Genomic DNA, 21251 nt, shown 5'->3' on the forward strand with positions numbered 1-21251 from the left:
TTTTTTTTTTAAATAAATCACACACAGATTTTTTAAATCCCCCCCCTCGCCCCCCCCCCCCCCCCCCCCTCCCCGTGGGCGGGGGGGGGGTGGGGGGAGGGAAAAAAGAAAGAAAGTTAGTTTATTTGGACCACTCTGTATCCAACAACAAAAAAAAAATTTTTTAAGAAAATGCTAGTTTGTCCCATACAAAGGTAACTGGTATTATCTCTAAATTAAATAGTAATAACTATTTTTAAAATAAATCTAAGGACCTGTGTGATTATTCTTGCTTCAGTGGCTAGGGGGAAAACACATCTTCCTGACCTTTCCTCTTGTGCCTCTTGTTATTTGAAGTGTGTCATGCTGTGGCGTAGCTTGGCACTCTTCCCAGACCGCCACCAACATTGGTATAGGTGGCACTTGACCCCACGACCAGGGAGCAGGTCAGTTTGTTTTCTTTCAGTATGTCAGTCCTTCTCCCTGTCCCTCCCCTCTCTGTGAACACACAGTCTCACACTCTTGCTCAGACTAGCCTGTAACTCGTAATTCTGCCTAAGCTCCCGAGTGCTGGGATTACGTTAGTGGCCATGCCTGATGCTCTTTTTTTTAAATATTCAATATAGTTCAACACATCTCCCACCCTCAGTGCTGGGGAAGCCAGGGCCTTGTGCTCTCTTGCAGAGTTTGTAAATGAGTCTGTAAGTAGACACCTTTGTAATCAAGGACAAATCTGCCTAGGTTGCTACGGAGAAGTCAATCATTAGCGCGGCATTTAAATAGGTATTGCTAAATTGACATCTATAGTGTGTGTAGCAGTTTCCGTGACCAGAAGCCAGCCTACTTAAAGCAAGTCATGGCATGAAAGAAAATTTTAGTATACATTAGATAATATGTACATTATATATGTTTATATATACAAACACACCCAGAACTAAGTATACATTAGATAATATGTACATTATATATGTTTCTCTATATATACAAACACACCCAGAACTAAGTAAGGATCAATATTCGTAAAATAAAGTTCTTGTGAGTTGATAAAAACATAGCAAGCTGGACGTGGTGATGCAAAACTATAATCTCAACACTCAGGAAGTTGAGGCCAGAGGAGGGCTCCAAGTCGGAGCCTTAGCTACATAGCAAGAACAAAACCATTTTGAATGGGCAGAGATGGGCAGGTCAAAGGCAGGTGTACAGCCTCACTAGTAATCAACACAAGACAAACAGGAAAGCAGAGTTTTGGAGACATGTTCTCTGTAGCTCTGGTTGGCCTGGAGCTCAAAGAGAGATACTCCTGCCTCAGGCACTGGGATTAAAGGTGTGTGCAGCCACACCTGGCACAGTTACACTTCATACAGGTCAGACTGAACATCAGGAACAAAGGCCAGCGTTTGTTAGACTTTGGGAACCAGGTACTGTTTTCCCCACTGTATTAGGGATGGAACGCAGGGCTTTTGCATGTCAGGCAGACATTCCACCACTGAGCTATGTCCCCACTTTTTACCTGTTGCTCAGGCTAGCCTTGATGTTTCCCAGGCTAGCATTGAACTCCTTTGCAGCCTAGGTAGGCTGCAGCCTCATGAGCGGCTGGTATTTCAGGCCTGCACTACTAGGCCAGGCCGAGCAGTGGGTGCTCTCCCCTGCTGCTTAGTCCGCAGACTTCCTCAGACAATCCTTTTCATCTCACTGACAGGGGTGCTGAGGGTTTAAAAGAACCCTGCACCAAGCTCATTCAGCCAGAAAACAGCATTTGTTACACACTCAGTGTTTTCTTCTGATACTTCAGAGTTTTGTGTTTTTATCTTTAGAACGCTGTATTCTGAAATTCATCTTTGTCCGTGGATAACATCAAGATATAAGCTTTATTTTCTTCCAGATGGATATGTGTCTCTAACATGGACCACTTATACGACCACCTGTCCAGGTTCACAAGCCTTCAGCCCCCCCAAGCCTCCCTACCGGCTGCCACACTAGCCAGGCGGGGGCTCTTCTGGGCATTCTGGCCCTGGTCCCAGCAGCATGATGCTGAGCAAGGCAGGGGTGTGGAGAGCTAATCTGTGTACCCTTCAAGGGCAGCCAGAGACAGGAGGTGGGGCCTCAGCTGGCCAGCAGGTCCCGCAGGCCACTGTTACAGGGCAGGAGGTCACATGCTAGGCGTGCTTTGTGATCCCGGACAGCCTTCAGGGAGGGGCTGTGTTGTAACAGGAGGGAGCAAATGTCCTCGTGACCCTTCTCCGCAGCCTGGGGGGGGGGAGGAGGAGGGGAGAGGGGGAAGAAAGAGAGAGAGAGAGAGAGAGAGAGAGAGAGAGAGAGAGATTTTGAGGTTAATCAAAAGGCCAACCCGAGCTGGGCCCTGAACTTATTTCCCTTTCTGGAACTTGCTTGCTCTGAGAATGTCCCCGGATGTCTAAGCAGACTTCCAATGGCCACCAAAGTCCCGTGTCTTATCCACAGGTTTGTGAAGCACTGGGGCTGTCTAGGCAGCTACTCAGCATCCCCTGTGGTTTGATTTCTGCAATTCTAGAACTCTCTGTGGACCAGACTGGCCTTGAAATTGGCAGTCTTCCTACCTGCCTCTGCTTTTCAAGTGTTGGAATTACAGGTGTAAGCAGCCATGTTTGGGTATTTGTGTGTGTACGGCAAGCACCCCAACTGGGCTATACTGGATCCCCGTTTTTAATCTTTTGCGACAAGGTCTCACTATGTTGCTCATGTCTATGTCTTTCTGTTTGTTTGTTTGTTTGTTTGTTTGTTTTGAGACAGGGATTCTTTGTGTAGCTCTGGCTGTCTTAGAACTCACTCTGTAGACCAGTCTGGCCTCAAACTCAGATCCATCTGCCTCTGCAGTGCTGGGATTAAAGGCGTGTGTCACTGTCGCATCCTGACAAGTAAGTATTTCTTTAAAAAAGACTCGAGCTGCCGGGCGGTGGTGGCGCACGCCTTTAATCCCAGCACTTGGGAGGCAGAGGCAGGCGGATTTCTGAGTTCCAGAGTTCGAGACTAGCCTGGTCTACAGAGTGAGTTCCAGGACAGCCAGGACTACTCAGAGAAACCCTGCTGCCAAATACGTATTACTTTAAAAAAGACTCGAGCTTCTATACCTCGCAAGGATCTAATAGAACCCAACCGGCAGCTGGCCACTCAGTACAAGTTCAGTAAGTGCCCACGGCATGTGCTAAGGCTATACATTAAACACAAGGGAGTCCCAGCTGCTGCTTCTGGTGAGACACGGAGCTCAAACAATCTTAAGATGAACAGGTGTCTTAGATTTCTACTGCTGTGATGAAACATTGTGACCAAATGCAACTTGGGCAGGACAGGCTTTATTTCAGAGCTGTTGTTGGCTCACTGTGAAGGCAAGTCAGACAAGGCAGAACTCTGTTGGGAGGGGGAGAAGGGGAGGGATGGAGGGAGAATTTGTCTTAAAAAAGGGGAGCAGGGGTAGTGGTGGGGGAGGCAGCCATTCAAAGGATAGTTTGTGACACACAGTGAGTGCAGGGGATAAAAAGACAAGAGTCTGAAAACAGGAGTCAAGGTTGGGAACTCACAACAGGAAGCCAGCAGGAGCTGAACCCACTTGGTAAGATAGCCATCTCCTTGGACTTGGGGAACCCCATGGAGGGTAGGGTTTGATGGGACCCCTCCTCCTCACCCCAAGATAGGGTTTCTCTGTATAGACCAGGCTGGCCTCAAACTTAGAGACCTGCCTCCTGAGGGCTGGGATTAGAGGCGTGTGGCCACCGCGGCTTGGCAGTGAGAACTCCTTTAAAGCCAGGCACGGGTAGAAAATCAGAGCTGGGGCAAGGAGGGACTCTATATGCAAATGCACAAATCAAATCTCTAAGATGCATATGGGGACTGGACATAGAGCTCAATGGGAAAGCGCAACCCCAGAACTTAGACACAGACAGACAGACGGATGGATGGATGGACAGAGAGAGAGGGAACAATTGGTAAAGCAGAAGCTGGAGACAGGGCATAGAATACTGAGCCCCCCAAAATGATGACCCTGTCTATGACCCGGACTCTCAAAAGTGGGTGGCAGAGAGAGGCAAAGCAGTACTGGCTTCAAAAGCTGATTCCTCAGGGAAGGTTCACAGCTCGTCACTGAGGGAGGGAAGTACTTCCTATGTGGAGAAGAATGACAGGAGACCCGTTTTCCTGCTGAGGTGTCAGGTGAGCATTGAGGCGGCCTTTCCTTGTGTCCATTTTTCTGTTTTCTACAACGCCCACTGGGATGGTTCACCTTGGCTATCAACTTGGTGGGATTAAGAATCACCTACGAGACACTCCTACAGGTGTGAGGGGATTTCTAGAGACCTTTAACCTCACGAGCTGAGGTCCCAGGTTTTATTTATTTTTTTTTGGTCAGGGCAAGGCAACAAGAAAAGTACAAGAATAAAAGACTAAGATTAAGGAGAAGACGGTCTGAAGGAGGCAGTGACATACCTTATGTAGACTGGTCATGCCGTCATCGTCAACCAGCCGGGGGTTGGACCCATGGGAAAGCAGCAGCCTTGCGATTTCCGTATGCCCACAGTAGCTGGCCCGGTGCAAAGCCGTGGCGCCCCCGTGAGTCTGGGCGTCACACTTTGCTCCGCTTTCTAGCAGAAACTGGCAAACGGCATAGTGCCCGTTGCGGCTAGCGTAGTGCTGCAAGGGTCAGAGACTGAAGTCAGATGGCAGAGTCCTGGCAGGTGGCGAGGCACTGGGATGCTGAGAGCCAGGGGGCAGTGTGGGAAACACTGTGCCCTTCCACTACTTAAAACACCCAGCTGCTCAGGATGTGGCCAAAGTTGAAAGGGAAGGCTGGCTAAGGATACGGTGTAGGTAGGGGGTGCTTATCAGTCATGGTGGCACAGGCCTGTGTCTGGAATCCCAACACTTGAGAGGAGGCAGGCACTTTTTATACCCAGCAAGTTCAAGGCTAATCTGGGTTTTGTGAGAGTCTATTTCAAGAGAGAAAACAACAAACTTTAAAGCTGGGCGAGGTAGCATATGTTATTACAGATTCTCAGTACTCAGGAGGGAGAAACTCGAGTGACTTCAAGGACAGCCTGGGCCACATAGTGAACCCTTACAAACAAACAAACAAGCAAACATGAAACAACTACAAAACAACAACAAAAAAAACGTGAACGAGTGAGATGACTCATTTGGTGAAAGTACTTAGGGCCGGGCAGTGGTGGCACACGCCTTTAATCCCAGGACTCCGGAGGCAGAGGCAGGCGGATTTCTGAGTTCAAGGCCAGCCTGGTCTACAGAGTGAGTTCCAGGACAGCCAGGGCTATACAGAGAAACCCTGTCTCGAAAAACCAAAAAAAAAAAAAAAAAAAAAAAGAAAGTACTTACCACCAACTCTGATGGCCTAAGTTCTATATTCTATACCCAGAACTCACACAGACAGACAGACAGACAGACAGAGACAGGAGGGCTTTGCTGGAAATAAAGAGGAAAGAGCAGCAGCCCAGAGTTAAGGCCTCTTCCCAGAGCTCACCAGTGCAGTGTAGCCAGCAGAGTCCGGCTGGCTAGGGTCTGTGGCTTTCTGGATGAAATACTTCACTCGGCTCAGGTCTCCATTCAGGGCAGCCGACCAGATTCCTGCAGAAAGGCAATGAAAGCACTGAGCAGTGCTGCACGATGAGATTGTTCTTTTCCTTATTTATTTATTTTTTTAAAAGTATTTCTTCTACCTTTTGACTGATGTTTCAACTTCAGTTTAAGGAAATTTAACTTACATCTGTAAGTTAAAACTGGGGATATCTATATTACCCCCCAAGAAGCAAGCCAGAATCCCATGCTAAGACTGTTATAATCTGGATCTATCATAGAAAGGCGACCTGCTGCTGCTGCTGGTAGTGCTGGTGGCAGAGTGGCAGTGCACACCTTGAATTCCAGCACTCAGGAGGCAGAGGCAGGTGGATCTCTGAGTTTGAGGCCAGCCTGGTTTATCTACACGGTGAATTCCAGGACAGCCATGGCTGCACAAAGAAACCCTGCCTCAAAACAAACAGCTGATCAAGGAACAGTGGCTCAGCTGGTAAAGTACCTACTATCAAGCTTGACTAACCAAGTTCAGTCCATTCCACCTACACAGTGGAAGGGAGAAACTGACTCTAGCAAGTGCCCTCTGACATCAGAACTCATGCTCTGACACCACACATGTTCTAATCACACACTGAGTACAAATATTGAAATGAAATGATCACGAATAGGTCGACCAATGCCACAAACCCAGTGGGCGAGAGAATTAACTAGTAGCTTAGGATTTAACCACAGTGCAGCATCAAGTGACAGGCAAAAGAGATAAGGAAACATGGGAGAGAACATGGACCAACAAACTTCTGAAAGGAATCACAGACAGGTACGCTAAATGGAACCGGTGCTGTGTCATTGCATGGCTCAGGAGCTCGACCTTTCTAGGACAGGAGGGAAGCCAAGACACACAGAGAAGCTGGGACTGGTGAACTCTGAAGGAAATGAGCACCCCAGAAGCTCAGCATGGTTATTAGCTACAGCTGACCAGATAACCAAGGTTATTGTATCAAAGAGAAAGGGTTGTTACATACAGCTGAACAGGATGCGGGGTTATATACAGATGAACAAGAAGGCAGGGTTATGCAAATACAGCTCAAGAGGGAGGTGGGTTATTATATACAGCTGAACAAGAAGGTGGAATATTATATACAGCTGAACAAGAAGGTGGATTATTATATACAGCTGAACAAGAAGGTGGGGTAGCTAATCCCAATAGGAGTGGTCTCTGCAGGGGAGCTATCTTCAGGTCAAAAACATTCAGGGGGAGAAATGGTGGAAATTTTCTACACACTATCAACATCTGTACGTGGACCAGAGGAAGGATTTACAGTCCCTCTGACCTTCGACCCCTGGGGTGTGTGTGTGTGTGTGTGTGTGCGCGCGCCATTTCCCCATAAGTCTGAGGCTCTGGTCCTTAACATGTCCTGTTCGTGTCAGCAACACATATTCCTTCAGGGTCTGCTCTTCTCCCACAAATGAGAAAGATACTGGTTGACGAGATAAGAATTATACAGATAACAGGCCCGGCAGTGGTGGCGCACGCCTTTAATCCCAGCACTTGGGAGGCAGAGGCAGGCGGATTTCTGAGTTCGAGAGTTCGAGGCTAGCCTGGTCTACAGAGTGAGTTCCAGGACAGCCAGGGCTACACAGAGAAACCCTGTCTCGAAAAACCAATAATAATAATAATAATAAAAAAGAAAGAATTATACAGAAATAAAGATAATCATAATGCAGGCATGGTGGCACACGCCTGTAATGTCAGCATTTGGGAGACAGAGGCCAGCAGATCTCTGTGTGTTCAGGGACAGCCAGAGCTACACAGTGAGACTCCGTCCCAAAAAAAACAAAACAACAACAATGGCCAGAGCTAGAGATAGGTTCGGGAACTGTTGCTCTTCTAGAGGACCTGGGTTTGATTCCTAGCACCCATAAGGTGGCTCACAACTCTCTGTAACTCCAGCTTCAGGGGATCCAATCTCCTCTTCTGACCTGGCATCATATACATAATGCATACATGCAGGCACAATTACATATGCTAAACATATGTCTATATATAATTATATATATAAATATACTGTTTTTACATGTGTGATCTATCTATCTATCTATCTATCTATCTATCTATCTATCTATCTATCTATCTGTAATCAAAGAGATGGTAGTTGCTAGGGCCAGGCGGTGACGGTTCACACCTTTAATTCCAGCACCAGGGAAGCAGAGGCAGATGGCTCTCTGTGAGTTTGAGGCCAGCCTGGTCTACAAAATGAGTTCCAGGACAGCCAGAGCTATATAGTAAGACCCTGTGGTTGGGGTTAGGGAGGGATGGACCAACAAAACAAAACATAGACACACATATAGACACAATGAAAGTCACCAAAACAGATGAATTAAAAACTTAAAGCCGGGCAGTGGTGGCGTACACCTTTAATCCCAGCATTTAGGAGGCAGAGGCAGGCGGATTTCTGAGTTCGAAGCCACCTTGGTATACAGAGTGAGTTCCAGGACAGCCAGGACTACACAGAGAAACCCTGTCTTGAACCCCTCCCCCACAAAAAATAAAAATAAAAAACAAAAGAAAACATGCTTTACAGGGAAAAAAAAAAGTCCACATAATAGGTATCTTTATCACATGTGGAAAATAAATAATAAAAGAATAAGCCAACAAAATTGTATCAGGTGATAACACAAACTATTTCGAGACAAAGTGTCTCACTATATAGCTGTCCTGTCTGGCCTTGAACTTGTGACCTTCCTGTCTCAGCCTTTGACTCATTCCAAACTGCTACAAAGAGAGCAAAGCATTAATGTAACAAAGTAACCAGAGTGGAAGGGAGGGGCTTTGAATATGACAAGGTTTCTTTCTCAACAGAGGCAAGGCTGACATTTTGAGCCAAACCATCTTCTGTTGTGGGGAGCCGGCCTGTGCTTTTCAGGATACCTGTGACACACAAAAAATGTCTCTAGATCTAAACTGGGCATAACTGTCCCCAGGTTGAGGACTCTCTAAGGCATAAGGAAGGGGTCTCTGAATAGATGTCATAGAACTGAATGCTGGTGGAAAAGCTTCAGTCAGCCTGAAGCTGGCTAGCAAACAAAACATGATATCTTGCATATTTTAGAAACGTAAAGGAGACAGCTTCAAGGGTGAGACCATAATGAGGTACAGGTACAGAAACACACACACACACCAGACAGCTTGACTTGGGGAATTAAAAGCAATAGGAGGTGCTGGAGAGATGGCTCAGCCGTCAAGAGCTCTAGCTGCTGGGCAGAGGACCCGGCTTAGTTCTCAGCTCCCTGATCATGACCATCAGTAACAGCAATTCCGGGGACTCTGGTGCCCTTTTCTGGCCTCTATGAGCTCCAGGCACGTGTAGTATACGGACACACATATGGGGGGAAAATGCACATAAATAATCTTTAAATTTAAAAATGCATAAATGTAATCATCTCGTTCGGTATTTTCCAAAGGCAGAGCAGAGAAAACACTGCCAAGAGGGCATGAGAGGAAGCGGGGAGTCCTATTATGTCCCTAGCCCAAAGATGGCAGTAGCAGAGGTACAGAGGAACCGGCACCGGCTAGGAAATCATTCCTATGGTAACCGTCAAGTGTGACTGCTGCACAGACTTCCGTATCATCAACCCTACACTGATGACAACCTTGCTGTAACTGCACAAGCTACCTGACCCTAGGGATAACATAGTCGGCAACCAGGCACAGAGAAGAGGGACCACTGCTAACAGCAAATTCTCTGTATAATCTCGGACAAAACACTTACACCCCTGCGCTCCACAGGTAAAGATGCAGTCATCTCTTTCGAGATCACTGTCATAGCTAAAATATGTACACTCATACGCGAGATCAGCGAGATCCACCTCCCCGGTGGATACAAACCACCAACTGCAGATTCTTTCCCTAGCTCCTCTGTCACCTGAGCAGGCTGTCTCCTAGCTGGGTTGGTCTCCAGACCCAGTTCAGAAACCAATGCCTCAATTTACCCGTCCGCACTCGAGACGGGGTGGCCGAGGGGCTTCCTGCCATGCTTTGAAGCCAGCTTTCCTGCACCAGGCCCGGAAGCTCCAAACTCGGTTCGAGGCCTCCTTCAGTCCACGTTCCCGGAGATGGGGCTGGGGATTGCCCGCCGCCGGCCACGCGGCCGCCTCACCCCTCTCACCCCTCTCGAAGTCCATCTCCTCCAGCGTCTGCTGTACCCCGGGCACCGCACCGGGGTGCGAACAGCAGGAGCCATCCGCGCACGGTCGCGGCGCCGCCATCCCGGCTGCGGGGCTGCAGCCAAGCGCTCCTACGAAATGCCCACCCCTTCGTTCCAGGCTGACCACTCGACGTCCGTAGTTGACCTTCGAGTCCCGCCTCCCCGCACAGGTCAACCAATCCTGCATTTAGACCTTAGCTTAGCAACCAATGAGAGTGGCGAGGTATGACTGGCTAAACTGAGCCTTGCTGCTTTGCTACCACCGGAGGGCGCCCGAGGCTAACTAAGCACAAGGAGGAGCGAAGGCGCGGGGATCCGCTGCGCACCCCGGGAGGAGGCGGGACGGTTCATGCAGCCGCGCCTTGTAGGGTGTGGGGACCAAGCAGCTTGGCCTGTCTGGTAGTGTTTATGTCGCACTCGCCAGAATCGAGGCCTCGCGGGCCCTCCAGGGCACAAGGACTCTGAATGCGGCCCAGAGCCCCTCGTCTCATCTTCCGAGCATCACCTGAGCCGTAGGCCATCCATGGACAGAGCAGTGACCGCTAGAAAGCTACTAACACTAGGACCCTCGTTCTTTAGCAATCCAGTGGGAAGCAAGTGGCCTGAGGGCAAAGACCGAGCGGGCCACCCCTGTGCTTAACCCTCCGCCCTCTCAGTGGGCGCTGGTTGCCAACACCCACTGGGCTGACAACTGAGCTAATTGGGAACACACTCAAGTATTTTCCAGTCTTCTGACCTACACTCAGGGAAACCGAGACAGCAGCCTGCTCAAGGGGCATCCAAGTGTATGAGGGTGGGATAGGAGCAGCCGAGGGGGAGGGGGACGTGCTCACTGTCGTGGTCTCTGTTCCTATGCACCGGTTAGATTGATCTAAACCAGGTGTGTCCAAATTGCAGCCAACAACAGCATAGAGGTTAACACAACACAAAACCTTAAAACGTCTTTTTCCCCCCTTCTCCTTATTTTTCTTTTTGAAATTCGATTGCCAGGCAACTCTCATCAAGGGCACTCAAAAATGAATCCAGGCTGGGCCTGTTGTTTTTCCCAGGAACATCTGGGCCTACACCACTCCCTCACTAAGACAAGGGCTTGAAACTGACTGGGTGGCAGTAGGGGACTATCCCTACATAGATAAGTCTTTTGAGAGTAGCATTCTTAGAGTAAAAAGTTACAAGTACTGCCCCCCACCCCCCTCCACTGAGCTTGTCCTCCATCTTTATAAAAACACTGTCCACACCACCTTGAGAAGCTTCTAGGAGGGCTCTCCTTCATCCCCTCACTCCCTGCTCACCCTCCCTAGAGTTCTGGGAAGACAAGCCCCTTCTCCTCCTCTTCCCCGAATGCTGCCTTGTTTCTCTGAGGCACCAGGCCAAGTCCAGCTCCCAAAGGGATGTAGCCCTGGTCTGATTCCCAGTGCCATAAGCACCACTGTGGGAAAACACTCTCGTCTCAGCTGGCCCCTGCAGAGATGGGGCACGGACAGGCATTTAGACCATGATGACCCAGGCCAAAGGATGATTCCCTCTTAGGTCAGTAAGTGGCTTTGAGTCAAAATATCTGTGTGGCAGGGTTAAGTTTCATTTTCTCCATTTTATTTGTCAATATAAAAATACTCAAATATTTACAACAAATAAATATGTGGGGACACAATAAGTTACACTGTTAGCCCTTTTCCCAGAGCTGGGCGAGGATAGGCCAGTATCCACAGGCCACCTTCTCCCTTCCCTCCCCCCAACAACCCTTCCCAGCCCTGTCAGAAGAGCACAAATATAAAATACCCCCAAACCCGAGGGCAGGTGGGAGGCCCTGCCCACCCTTCCCCCTGAAGCAGGAGGGTCCATCTCCACCCCCAACCCCCGCCCTGAAAACATTCACAGCCCTGGGAGCAGGGCTAGGCCCACCCCCGAGTCCCGCACTCCCCCAAAAGGGGTACAACACCCTGTCCATCCCATCCCCCATATGTACATCACCGTCCCATGCTTGGGACAGCTGGGGGTAGGAGGAGGAGCAAAGTGCTGTGACCCCCTTCCCCTTCATAGCTCCAAAGACTCAACCAGGAGGACCCCAGGCCAAGGGAAGACTTGACAGAGACAGAAAGGTTCTCTCTCTCTCTCTCTCTCTCTCACACACACACACATACACACACACACACACACCATCAAATACACACCAACACATATATGCACAAATACACCCACATCTTGAAGCCTCTTCCTCGTAAAGATTTGGCTGCTGGGGTCCCGCATGTCTGAAATTCACAGAGGAGGGTGTGTCTCCTGTGAGGCTGATGCCCTGGTGAGCCACACCAAGTGGCAGTGCCCATGCTGAGCAGGTCCTCATGGCTGGGCAGATGCTGGGCAGTGTCTGTCCCAGGCAGAGCAAATGCCCCTGCCATGTCCCTGAGGTAGCTGGTGCCTGTGCAAAAGTTAAGAGTGCACCTCCTGTGAGACCCCCCCGCCAATGAGGTGGGGGGGTCCCCTCATACTGACGACTCCTCTGGGTTGGAGTCGGGCAGTGGCTGGCGCTGCTGTAGTTTCCGTCGTAATTCATCAGCGAGCTCAGGCAGCGGATGACCAGATCCTCCTCGGTCCTCTCCACCCAACTGTAAGCGCACATAACCATTGGCATTTGAGTTCCGACCACCTCCCAGGTGGAGCCGAGTTGGAGAAGGCAGGGGCTGGCCAGGTATGCCAGAAGGTGGGGAAGGGGGCCCACCCCCAGGCTGGCACCGGGCGTGACCAGGCACAATCTTGAGAGAGCCATCGGAATAGTAGTACCCGACAGGATCCCAAAGTTTCTCATCGGTTTCCGGGCCAGGACGGAAGGGGGGACTGGCTGGCTCCTTGGGCAGTTCCAGGGGGTACACCAGTGTCCTCTCAGCTGCCTTGGCACCCTTCTCTAGCTCTTCTCGAAGCCGCCGGCGGAGTGAGAGGACCAACAGCAGCAGCACCAGGCAAACAGCCCCCAGGGCCACCACAGCAAGCCACACGAGCCCCAGGTTTTCCAAGGGAGCCCGCGCCTCCAGGGTCACCGACGAGCCGGCCACAACAGCAACTAGGTAGCTTTCTGCAGCGAGTCTTGTCCCCTGCTCCTCTGAATAGCAATGATAGGTCCCAGAGTGGCGGGACTGGGCGGCCATCACCACCAGCGCCTGGAGTCCCGTGTCATAAAGGAAGGAGCCAGGTTGTTCTGCAGGCAGGTCCCGGCCTTTGAAGGTCCAGTGGGCATGAGCCAAATTGGATGAGAGGTGGCAGGGTAGGACCAGGTCTGTGCCTGACACAACAGTGATGTTTTTGGGAACAAGTCTGGCTGCAGAGGCAGAAAGGAGAGAGAACGAAGTGTTAACACAGGAACCCCAGCCCCACTGTGAGAGGAGATACACTAAGTCTGGCTGTGATCCAGGGGTCCATCCCCAAAATGAGGGAACAAGAGAAAAACAGCTCACCTTTTTTAATGCCATATTGGTGACACATCTTTGAAGTGTCCAAGTTCGCCACATGTTGGACCAGAAGGGACCTGGTAGGGAAGGGAGGTGACATCAGTGGCCCAATTCCAACCACCTTTGCCTCCCCTCCTGGCCCTGGCACTCACAGACTACTGACTCACCCTGAGTGACCACTGGTGGTGGCCACACAGCGGCTGGTGTTGACATTCCAGGCACAGTAGGGGTCCCTGGCAAGGACACAGTCTACACAGAAGCGATACTTTGTGCAGTCCGCCAGCGACAGCTGAACCAGTTGAGAGCGGGAACCAGCGAAGAGCACCTTCTGCAGAAAACAAAAGGCAGAGGGTAAGCCATGCCACTCCCGGGGGGTGGGGGTGGGGTGGGGGAATGGCTGAGACTTGTTCAGAAAGCATAAACACACCAGGTTCCCCCAAGGAAGAGAAGGCAGAAGAAAAATCCAGGCCAGCAGAACAAATCTGGTGAGGGCTTAGAACAAGCTAGCGAAATCCTAATCACTTTACAGACGACCTTATTAGACAGGGACGGACGGCAGACACGTGAGGCTGAGGTGTACACACACTCGCTCACACACAGTCCGGAAAACTCAGTTTCCCCCAGCCCCAGAAGCCAGCACAGTAACAGCAGTGTCTATGTAAGGTGGGTTCCCTCTGTCTGAATGGTGACTGCCAATCTATGTATGTTCAGTCCCACAATTCCTTTGCTGTTATCTTATTATTCAGCATTCTGGGAGCAATTTTGCGTCACAGTAGCTGGCAAAGGGCAAGCAAATCAGAATCCAAAGAGTTCTGTGAATATGTCGGTTTTGCATAAAGGTTAAAAAAAAAAAATGAACAGTTTAAGTAAATGAGCCAGGAGACAGAGGGCCTGGCTCAGACACTCACTGGGGACTAAAGAAAAACGGATGTCCCTGTTGCTTGGGTACCAAAACATCTGAGAAGGGACGGCAGATAGAAACCCAGCCCCACTTGGAAGGTCCTGAAGAAAACAGGAGGGAATTTGCCAAGGCTAGTCTCTGAGAATGGGGGCCCCACAGGGACTGGCTCTATATGAGGACCTTCAGAGGACAGGTTCCGGCACCTTAGGTCTCTTACTTCCGGGAACTCGTGAGAGCTAAGTGAGGGGGTTCTGAGCTAGCCAATCACATGACACCAACTATGGAAGGCAGAGAGACTGGATGCGAGACAGACAGTGCTCCAGAGAGCGTTGAGGGAGTTAGTGTGGCCCGTCTTACTACCTTGCTCTGAGACAGCACCAGACTTTCCACTGGCTCCTGGTCAAACACCTGCAACTCCTCTATCATGTGGATCCAGGGCCCCAGGCTCACAGCTTTCAGCAGCCAACCATCTCCTGGAGACAGGGTGAGGATATGTAAATGAGGGATCGGGCCATGGAGCCTCCCCAGGTTCCCAGCCTTGGGCACACCTGAAGCGCCTACCTGTACCAATGAACAGCACTGTATAGGTGGCGCCATCAAGCCCTGGGACCCTGTCGGCCACCACGTGTGTGAAGTTAGTGTTCTTCTTCACAAGCAGGGGGCGGCCCAAGCGAGGCTTCACTGGGTCCTCCATCAGTGGGTGCTTCTTGATGAAGTTGAGGGTGTTGTCGGGCAGCTCCAGAGAACTGGTGTAGCCATTGTCTCGGTGCCAGTTGTTGATACACTGTGTCGGGGAGGGGTGTGGGGAGGACGGCTGTCAGTCAGCTGGTGAACGAGCGGGTCCTGGAGCTGATGTCGGGAGCACATCCCCATGCTGGACAACTCACCGAACCGGGCCGAGGGCTGGGTACTGGGTCAGTATAACGGGCCCACTTCTGGGCTTGCTCACTGTACTCCTTGTAGGGACCCTCAAACACCTGCTGGATCTGTTCCAACTGGTACTCACAGACTGCTGACAGGTCCATATCACCCCTGTTAAGGAAAGACCTTGGAAGTCAGGTCGGGTGCCTATTTGCTCCCACTGTAGAAAGGACACGGTTTGGTGGAGCAGTCATGACCATGAGGTAGTTCTGAGGTATCACCCGAGGCAGCGTTCTGCTCACCTTCCCCCAGTTTTAAAAAGAGCAGGTGCAAAGTCATCTTGGCTGCTAGGCACTGACCCACTGGACTTCCTCCAGACACCTGTGTGTGGGCCCTCACACCCACACACCATCCCTACCTGACCTGACCACCTGCTCCTCCCCACCCCCAACCACCCCACAGCCGCTTACCATCGCGCTTGAAAAACCCCGAAGAAGGTGGTGTTGTGCCAAGAGGCGCCCAGCAGGGTGTGCACCGCCCGCAGCTGGTTGAAGTAGACCTTCCAGTCCGGGGCTGAACACACCAACCGAGCCTTCAAGAACGTGGTCCACTTCTTCTGCAGGGTCCGTGCTCCCCCCATGTCGCCCTGGCAGATGGCAAGGAGACACGGCTGGTCAGCCCCTGCCAGGCCTTCAGGGCTCCCACTGCCCACCACTGCGGAACTTGGTACCTTACAGACGCGCGCCACACGAGCCACCACCTGCTCGGAATAGCAGTCATACTCCACTGCCCGCTCACTGAAGAAGAAGTAGATCTTGTCATCGTCTCCTGTGAAGCTCCCCACACTCTCAGGGACAAAGGCGGAGCCTACAAAGTGGGGTTCTGGGACAAAGCAAGGAGGGTCAGTGGCAGAGTCCCAGGGCCCTTGAAGACCCTTCCAAACTCATGGCTTTCCCAATCCCACTCCATGACTCACCATTCAGCCAAAAAGCCAGGTACTCTGTCTTGATGGAGTGGTGGGGCCCCATGTAGCGAAGGATAACCGGCTCTGTGCCCAGGAAGTTGTTGAGTGTGGCCGAATACAGCTCACCGTCTATGGGAGACAACAGCCGGTCAAAGAAGCTAGGAAACTTAGGTAGAGATGAACTCTGAAGACAAGTATCCAGAGTGTGACTGACAGAGTCCCAGATTTGCTCCATCTGTGCTGGCGGCAAACACTCACCCACAAGGAGTCCGGTGTGGCCCTTAGCTGGGTCATATGGGCATTTGCCCTTCCCGTCCTCAAATTCTGCACGGTCCAAGGTAAACGTGAGCATGTTCTGGGGGCAGGAAGACATGGAAGGCTGGTGTTAATATGGGGCCCCATACAGGCTGAAAATGCCATGGCCCAAGAGGCCAGGGAAGGAGGTCACAGGGGTTAGGGACAGGTGGGAAAAGGGCACATGCAGAGAGAGGGGCACACTCACGATGTAGGTGCACTTGGGCTGGAAAGCATAGGTACCACAGGCGTACAGATGGGACGCATTGTACGGCTGGAGGAAGCGGATGAAGTTGAAGCATTCGGTCTTCGGAGAGAAAGGAATACAGGTTAGTGAGACCTGAGAGCTGGAGATAGGCGGTTACCAGGATCCAGACTAAAGAGGAGGGCCAGCATCCCATGAAGGCCTGGTAGGGGAGGTGCTGTAAGCACCCACCTGGTTGCTTTTCCCTTTCTGGGTACACTCGATTTTCTTCTCAGCTGGAGCCTCCCAGGAGATCTGAGGATGGACAAGGTAATATCAGCAAAGTCACAGGTACATGCTAAATGTGTGCCACAAACACCCCTCGAGCTACACCATGGGTGATACTTGGTCCCCATTCTGATAGAAGCCCCAAACCACCCCAACTGACAGAAACCAACCTGGTCCACATTCTGATAGAAGCCCCAAACCACCCCAACTGACAGAAACCAACCTGGTCCACATTCTGATAGAAGAAGCCCCAAACCACCCTGACTGACAGAAAGCAGGAGACCTCTGGGCTGAGGGACAGCCTGCACAGGCCACACCCCCTGAGTCCTTTCCCTCTCCCCTCTGTGTGCCTCCCACTGCCCCACCTCTCACCACTCCTTGCAGCTCCAGAGCCTCTACGCTGAAGGCAAACAGCGCCTCTCGGGCCCCCACATATAAAAGGCCAGAATGTTCTGTCAGGGTCAGGGTCAGGAAGTCCTGGATGCCTGTCTGGGAGAACCGCCTCACTACTGTGACCAGCTCTGCAGAAACAGGGATTAGAACATGGTGGGATGAGCAGGGGTGGATGGCATCCTCCCTGGGGTTCCAGGAGTCCATCAATCTCCCTTTGTCCAAGGATCCCTGGGGCCTCATCATCACACACACACAGACGACAGCCAAACCCCCACGGGCCATAAAGGACTTTTTCTGAATAGCCTTTGGCGCAACAGCTCCATCCTACCCAGGCTTCCAAAGCCCTTCTTCAGCCTGGGAGGAGGCAATCTGGGCTGGTAATGGGGAAGGAAGGATATCTCAGCCAAAGCTTCCGGCCAGAGGAAGCCATCTGACTGATGACTCTCACTCAGGGTCAGCGGTACCTCAGGCACAGAGCTGGACACTTCCCCCCTCCCATCCCAGCTTCCTCAGATGCCATTTCCTGCTCTGTTACTTGCTGACCACGGTAGGGTCCAGCCAGACCCTGGTGGCGGATCTAGTGCAGCAGGAGGCACAGCCCAGTTGTGAGCACTCCTTGTCTAAGAAGCCATTCACTCCAGCAGGCGCCAATCCAGGCTTCCAGAGACGCCCGCACAGATGGGCAGGGGACTGACAAGGTGGCGTGTGGAGAAGGAGGAAGAGGTTAGGACTGGGAGGTGAAAGGAGCCAGCGACTCGGGGAAGCTGTGCTGCCATCCAGCACATGGAGGACATGATCACACACACAGTCAGTAACCTGTCAGAGGCCCACGTACCTGCACACCTGTCCACAACATCCACACTTAAGCCAGCTTCAGGCTTGGGAGGCAGTGACCAGCGAGAGCTGGGTCCGCATGGGAGGGGCTTTAATAGCAGCTGAGTGCAGCGGAGGTGAGCTCATCCCACATCCCAAGAGCACAGAGATGATAAAAACACCTGACATCACCACCTCTTCATACAGGTGTGTGTGTATGTGCGCGCGTGCATTTGTGTGCGCACACGCGAGCAAAGGAGAGCTATCTGGTCCGCTCTGTCTCCTCCTCCATGAAGCACAAGTGCTTAAATACGCCCACCCAGAGCCATCAGAAGGCTTCGGTGTTAGAGCAGCAGGGGAGACCATTAGAGTGAATTAAAGGGGCTTCTAGGGACAGACAGCTAGAAAGACTGGAGATGGGGTTAGGTTTACACTTGCCCTGGGGTTCAGGTTTCTCTCTCTAGGCTTCCAAGCATGAGTGACAATTCAAGTGAGGAACAGGGAGGGTGATTCAGAAACTACCTCCCTGGCACACCAGGACAGCCGGGTCTGGTTGAAGGTGGGGGTGGGGTGGTAAGAGATCCCACAAAGTTATCCCAGTGTCAGAAGGGGGCAAAGCCCAGATTCTAGACCCGCACTACCAGTTCTGGGTCCCTGGGGCCACTGGAGTTTCTTAGAAAGCCACAGCCACACTTATCAGTATAAAGGTACATGCTTGGGGGTAATTCCTCAGCAGCTGCTCCTTCCTTCAAGCAAGCATCACTCCCCCCTCCCCACACACACACACACACACACACACACACACACACGTCCCTTCCTCCAGCAGTCTGTCCCAGCCTCCCCTTGGCCCTGTCTCCCATGCTTTAGGCACTCACCCCCAGAAGATACTGTCTTCCGGGGCACAAGGTTCCACCACATCTCAGCCCCCATGCCCAGGCCCCACAGCCCTGCTGCCAGCAGCCAGACAGCCCAGTGTGGGGCCATGGCAGACACCCAGGGTCTAAACTTCAGTCCAGCAGCCCTGCTGAAGGAAAAGAAACTGGTCAGCATCACAGACCGGAAGGGAGCCCGCACCAAGAGACAGACAGCACAGGGCGCACACTGGAACAAACCTCCCCTGGAACCCTTGGATCTCCCCCTACTCCCTTTTTTGGAGCAGATCTAGCTCCTGCAACTGGCCTCTGCCCCCCAAGAGCCCCGGGGGTCTCCCAGAAGAGCAAGGAAAGGAACTTAGTCAGCAAGCAGTAGGCGTAGGCAGTCATCAAAAAGCCGCCTGTGGCCTCCAGACCATCCCTACTCCCTCTTCAACAGGGAGTTGTGTAGAAAAAGATAAATGCGGGACTCCCTCCTCCTTTGCTCCTTCAGGCCTTAAAGGTTTCAGAGTTTCTTACAATAACCGTAAAAATACAGTGCTGGCTACCAGTGGGACTCGGGCCAGCCCCAAGACCTAATTCGGGGAGATATACCCCTTATTCAGCAGACGCAGGCAGCCGGTTGGGCAAAGACCTCCAGTGGGGGACTTGGTGAAGGAGGCAGCGTGCAGAGTTCCCGGCCCCAGCCTGTCCCCTCCCCCAGCGCAGACAATAGCCGGGCAGAGCCCAAACCGGGTTCCACATCAGCAGGGCTGGAGTAGGAGTGGGGCCGAGAACCAAAAGGGCCCAGCTTCCCGAGGCCCCTTTGTTGCCCAAGAGGGAGGCAGGAAGTGGGTGGGATGGGCGTGGAAATGACCAGGGCCAGTCCTGTTTCTCCAACAGCCTTCTACCAGACACTGACCCTCCCGCAGAGAGGCGGCCGGGCCATGAGTCGGCTCCAGGCTTCTGGGGATCTCCCCGCCACGGCGGGAGCGGGATCGTGGAGGGAAGTGAAATGGATTGGGGAGGCCGAAGCGGAGTTCTCCTGGACAACAGGGGATGCCCAGGAATGGTCGTCAAGGGCTGCGTCCTCCCCCCTCCCTTCCCTGGCTCTGACGAACTCCGGGATTGCACCCCGGGGACCCTGCACTAGGCACTAGGCACTAGGCCAACGGGACTGATTTCCACTAATCCAGACGCTAGAGGCCGGGAACAGAGATGTTGAATCTGAGGACTGCACCCCAAAACAAAGGTTCCTAGCCAAGACCCGGTCCGGTTCTCCCTACTGTGGGATCTCCCCTCCCCCCAGCTCCGGGGATTTGAATGCAAACAAAGCGGCAGCGCTGGGAGCGTGGCAAAGCCGAGCTTGCGGACGCCCCCTGTTGGCCCAGAACCTCAGCGCGGGAAGGGCGGGGGGCTGGGGCTGCCTTCCCCGGGGCAGTCCCCCCGACACACCCTCGGTTGCCTCTCTACCCATTACCCTAGGCTGGGGTCAAAACCCGGTGGCGCGCTTCGAGAATCTGCTTGCGTAGTGGTGACACAACCCCCAGCTCTTCCCAAGTCAAGGGACACGGACAGCCGGGGGGATGGAGGGGTGCTGGACCAGGATTTGCGCCCCACACTTGCACACCGGGTGGTGGATCGCGGCGCTCCAGAGCGGGACCGGGCGGCCGAGCTCTGGCAAGGGGGCTGGTTCTCAGTGCCAGCCCGCCTCCGGAGCAAAACTGGAGGGCGGGGGGCCGCTCTAGGGAAATCCGATCCCACAACATCGGCTACGGTCCAAGCCCGCCCCTAACTTTCCGTCGAGGTGGGGGGAACCGGAGCAGTTCACAAGCCTGGCAAAGATTCGGACCGCGCGCTGGACAACCCAAGGGTCTCCCACTGCCCCTAGCTCCGTCCGCCCCCTCAGGCTCCCGCCGCTCCGGCCAATGGAGCTGCAGGCACTGCTTGCCTTGATGGCGATCGTCTGCTGGGCAGCCCGCAGCGGACTCGACAGGAACCCAGATCGGACAGCTGTCTGCGCTGTCGCCCCGCCCTGCACCCCCAGACACTGTCCCCTAGCGCGCGCGCCAGCCCCTACCCAAGCAAGGGGACAAAGCGGCGGCCCGGGAGCCCCACCGCTCCGGCCTCACTCACCTCTTCCGTGCAGCTCCAATCCCTGGGCGCCGCCCTCGCGTTTGGCTCCGGCCACCGTCCTCCCCTGACCCCGAGCCGCTCCAGACTGCGCTCGCCCGCCAGCACGCTAAGGCTGTCCCGCGCCACCGCCCCTCGGTCCCCGCACGGCTCTCGGCGCCCCTGAGCTCGGGTTCGGCGCTCCACCGCGCCGGGCGCCGGTTCTTTCTCCGCTGCAGCCGCTGCTCTCCGCCCCCAACCCCCTGACGTCAGGAGATGAGGGTGGCCGGGGGCGGGACGCGAAGGCCCGCCCAGGAGGGGGCTGCGACCCGGTGCCTTGCTGGCCCTTGAGGCTAGGGGACCCTTTGCGACTCTCGCAGCTCGGAAGTCAAGGTCTACGCCACGCCGCCGGG

The 21251-nt window shown here is 53.0% G+C and overlaps 2 protein-coding genes across 6 annotated transcripts; both read right to left on the reverse strand.

Moving 5' to 3' along the window:
- Positions 1 to 1820: 1820 nt before the first annotated feature.
- Ankrd39 (ankyrin repeat domain 39) lies at positions 1821 to 9823 on the reverse strand. 3 transcript variants are annotated; one of them, XM_028775496.1, is made up of 4 exons: positions 9699 to 9823; positions 5483 to 5586; positions 4435 to 4638; positions 1821 to 2226 (listed from the first exon to the last, which is right to left on the reverse strand). In XM_028775496.1, exons 1-4 carry the CDS (start codon positions 9796 to 9798, stop codon positions 2083 to 2085), a joined length of 552 nt encoding a protein of 183 aa, XP_028631329.1. In that variant the 5' UTR covers positions 9799 to 9823; the 3' UTR covers positions 1821 to 2082. The 3 variants fall into 3 exon arrangements, with proteins under 3 accessions (XP_028631329.1, XP_028631330.1, XP_028631331.1); XM_028775497.1 differs by lacking the exon at positions 9699 to 9823 and adding an exon at positions 9523 to 9624 and having other exon boundaries at positions 1829 to 2226; XM_028775498.1 differs by having other exon boundaries at positions 2055 to 2257; positions 4419 to 4638; positions 9699 to 9816.
- A 1828-nt stretch (positions 9824 to 11651) lies between these two features.
- Positions 11652 to 20945, reverse strand: Sema4c (semaphorin 4C). 3 transcript variants are annotated; one of them, XM_028775411.1, is made up of 15 exons: positions 20863 to 20945; positions 18751 to 18896; positions 17042 to 17190; positions 16634 to 16696; positions 16406 to 16504; positions 16162 to 16258; positions 15916 to 16032; positions 15670 to 15821; positions 15410 to 15585; positions 14966 to 15110; positions 14640 to 14862; positions 14439 to 14548; positions 13345 to 13505; positions 13184 to 13254; positions 11652 to 13047 (listed from the first exon to the last, which is right to left on the reverse strand). In XM_028775411.1, the coding sequence occupies exons 2-15, from the start codon at positions 18857 to 18859 to the stop codon at positions 12218 to 12220; spliced, it is 2502 nt and encodes an 833-aa protein (XP_028631244.1). In that variant the 5' UTR covers positions 18860 to 18896; positions 20863 to 20945; the 3' UTR covers positions 11652 to 12217. The 3 variants fall into 3 exon arrangements, with proteins under 3 accessions (XP_028631244.1, XP_028631243.1, XP_028631245.1); XM_028775410.1 differs by having other exon boundaries at positions 14439 to 14551; XM_028775412.1 differs by lacking the exons at positions 18751 to 18896; positions 20863 to 20945 and having other exon boundaries at positions 14439 to 14551; positions 17035 to 17106.
- Between the last annotated feature and the right edge of the window lie 306 nt (positions 20946 to 21251).

This window comes from Grammomys surdaster, unplaced genomic scaffold (genome assembly GCF_004785775.1).
Source record: "Grammomys surdaster isolate TR1022 unplaced genomic scaffold, NIH_TR_1.0 255, whole genome shotgun sequence".
NCBI lineage: Eukaryota > Metazoa > Chordata > Mammalia > Rodentia > Muridae > Grammomys > Grammomys surdaster.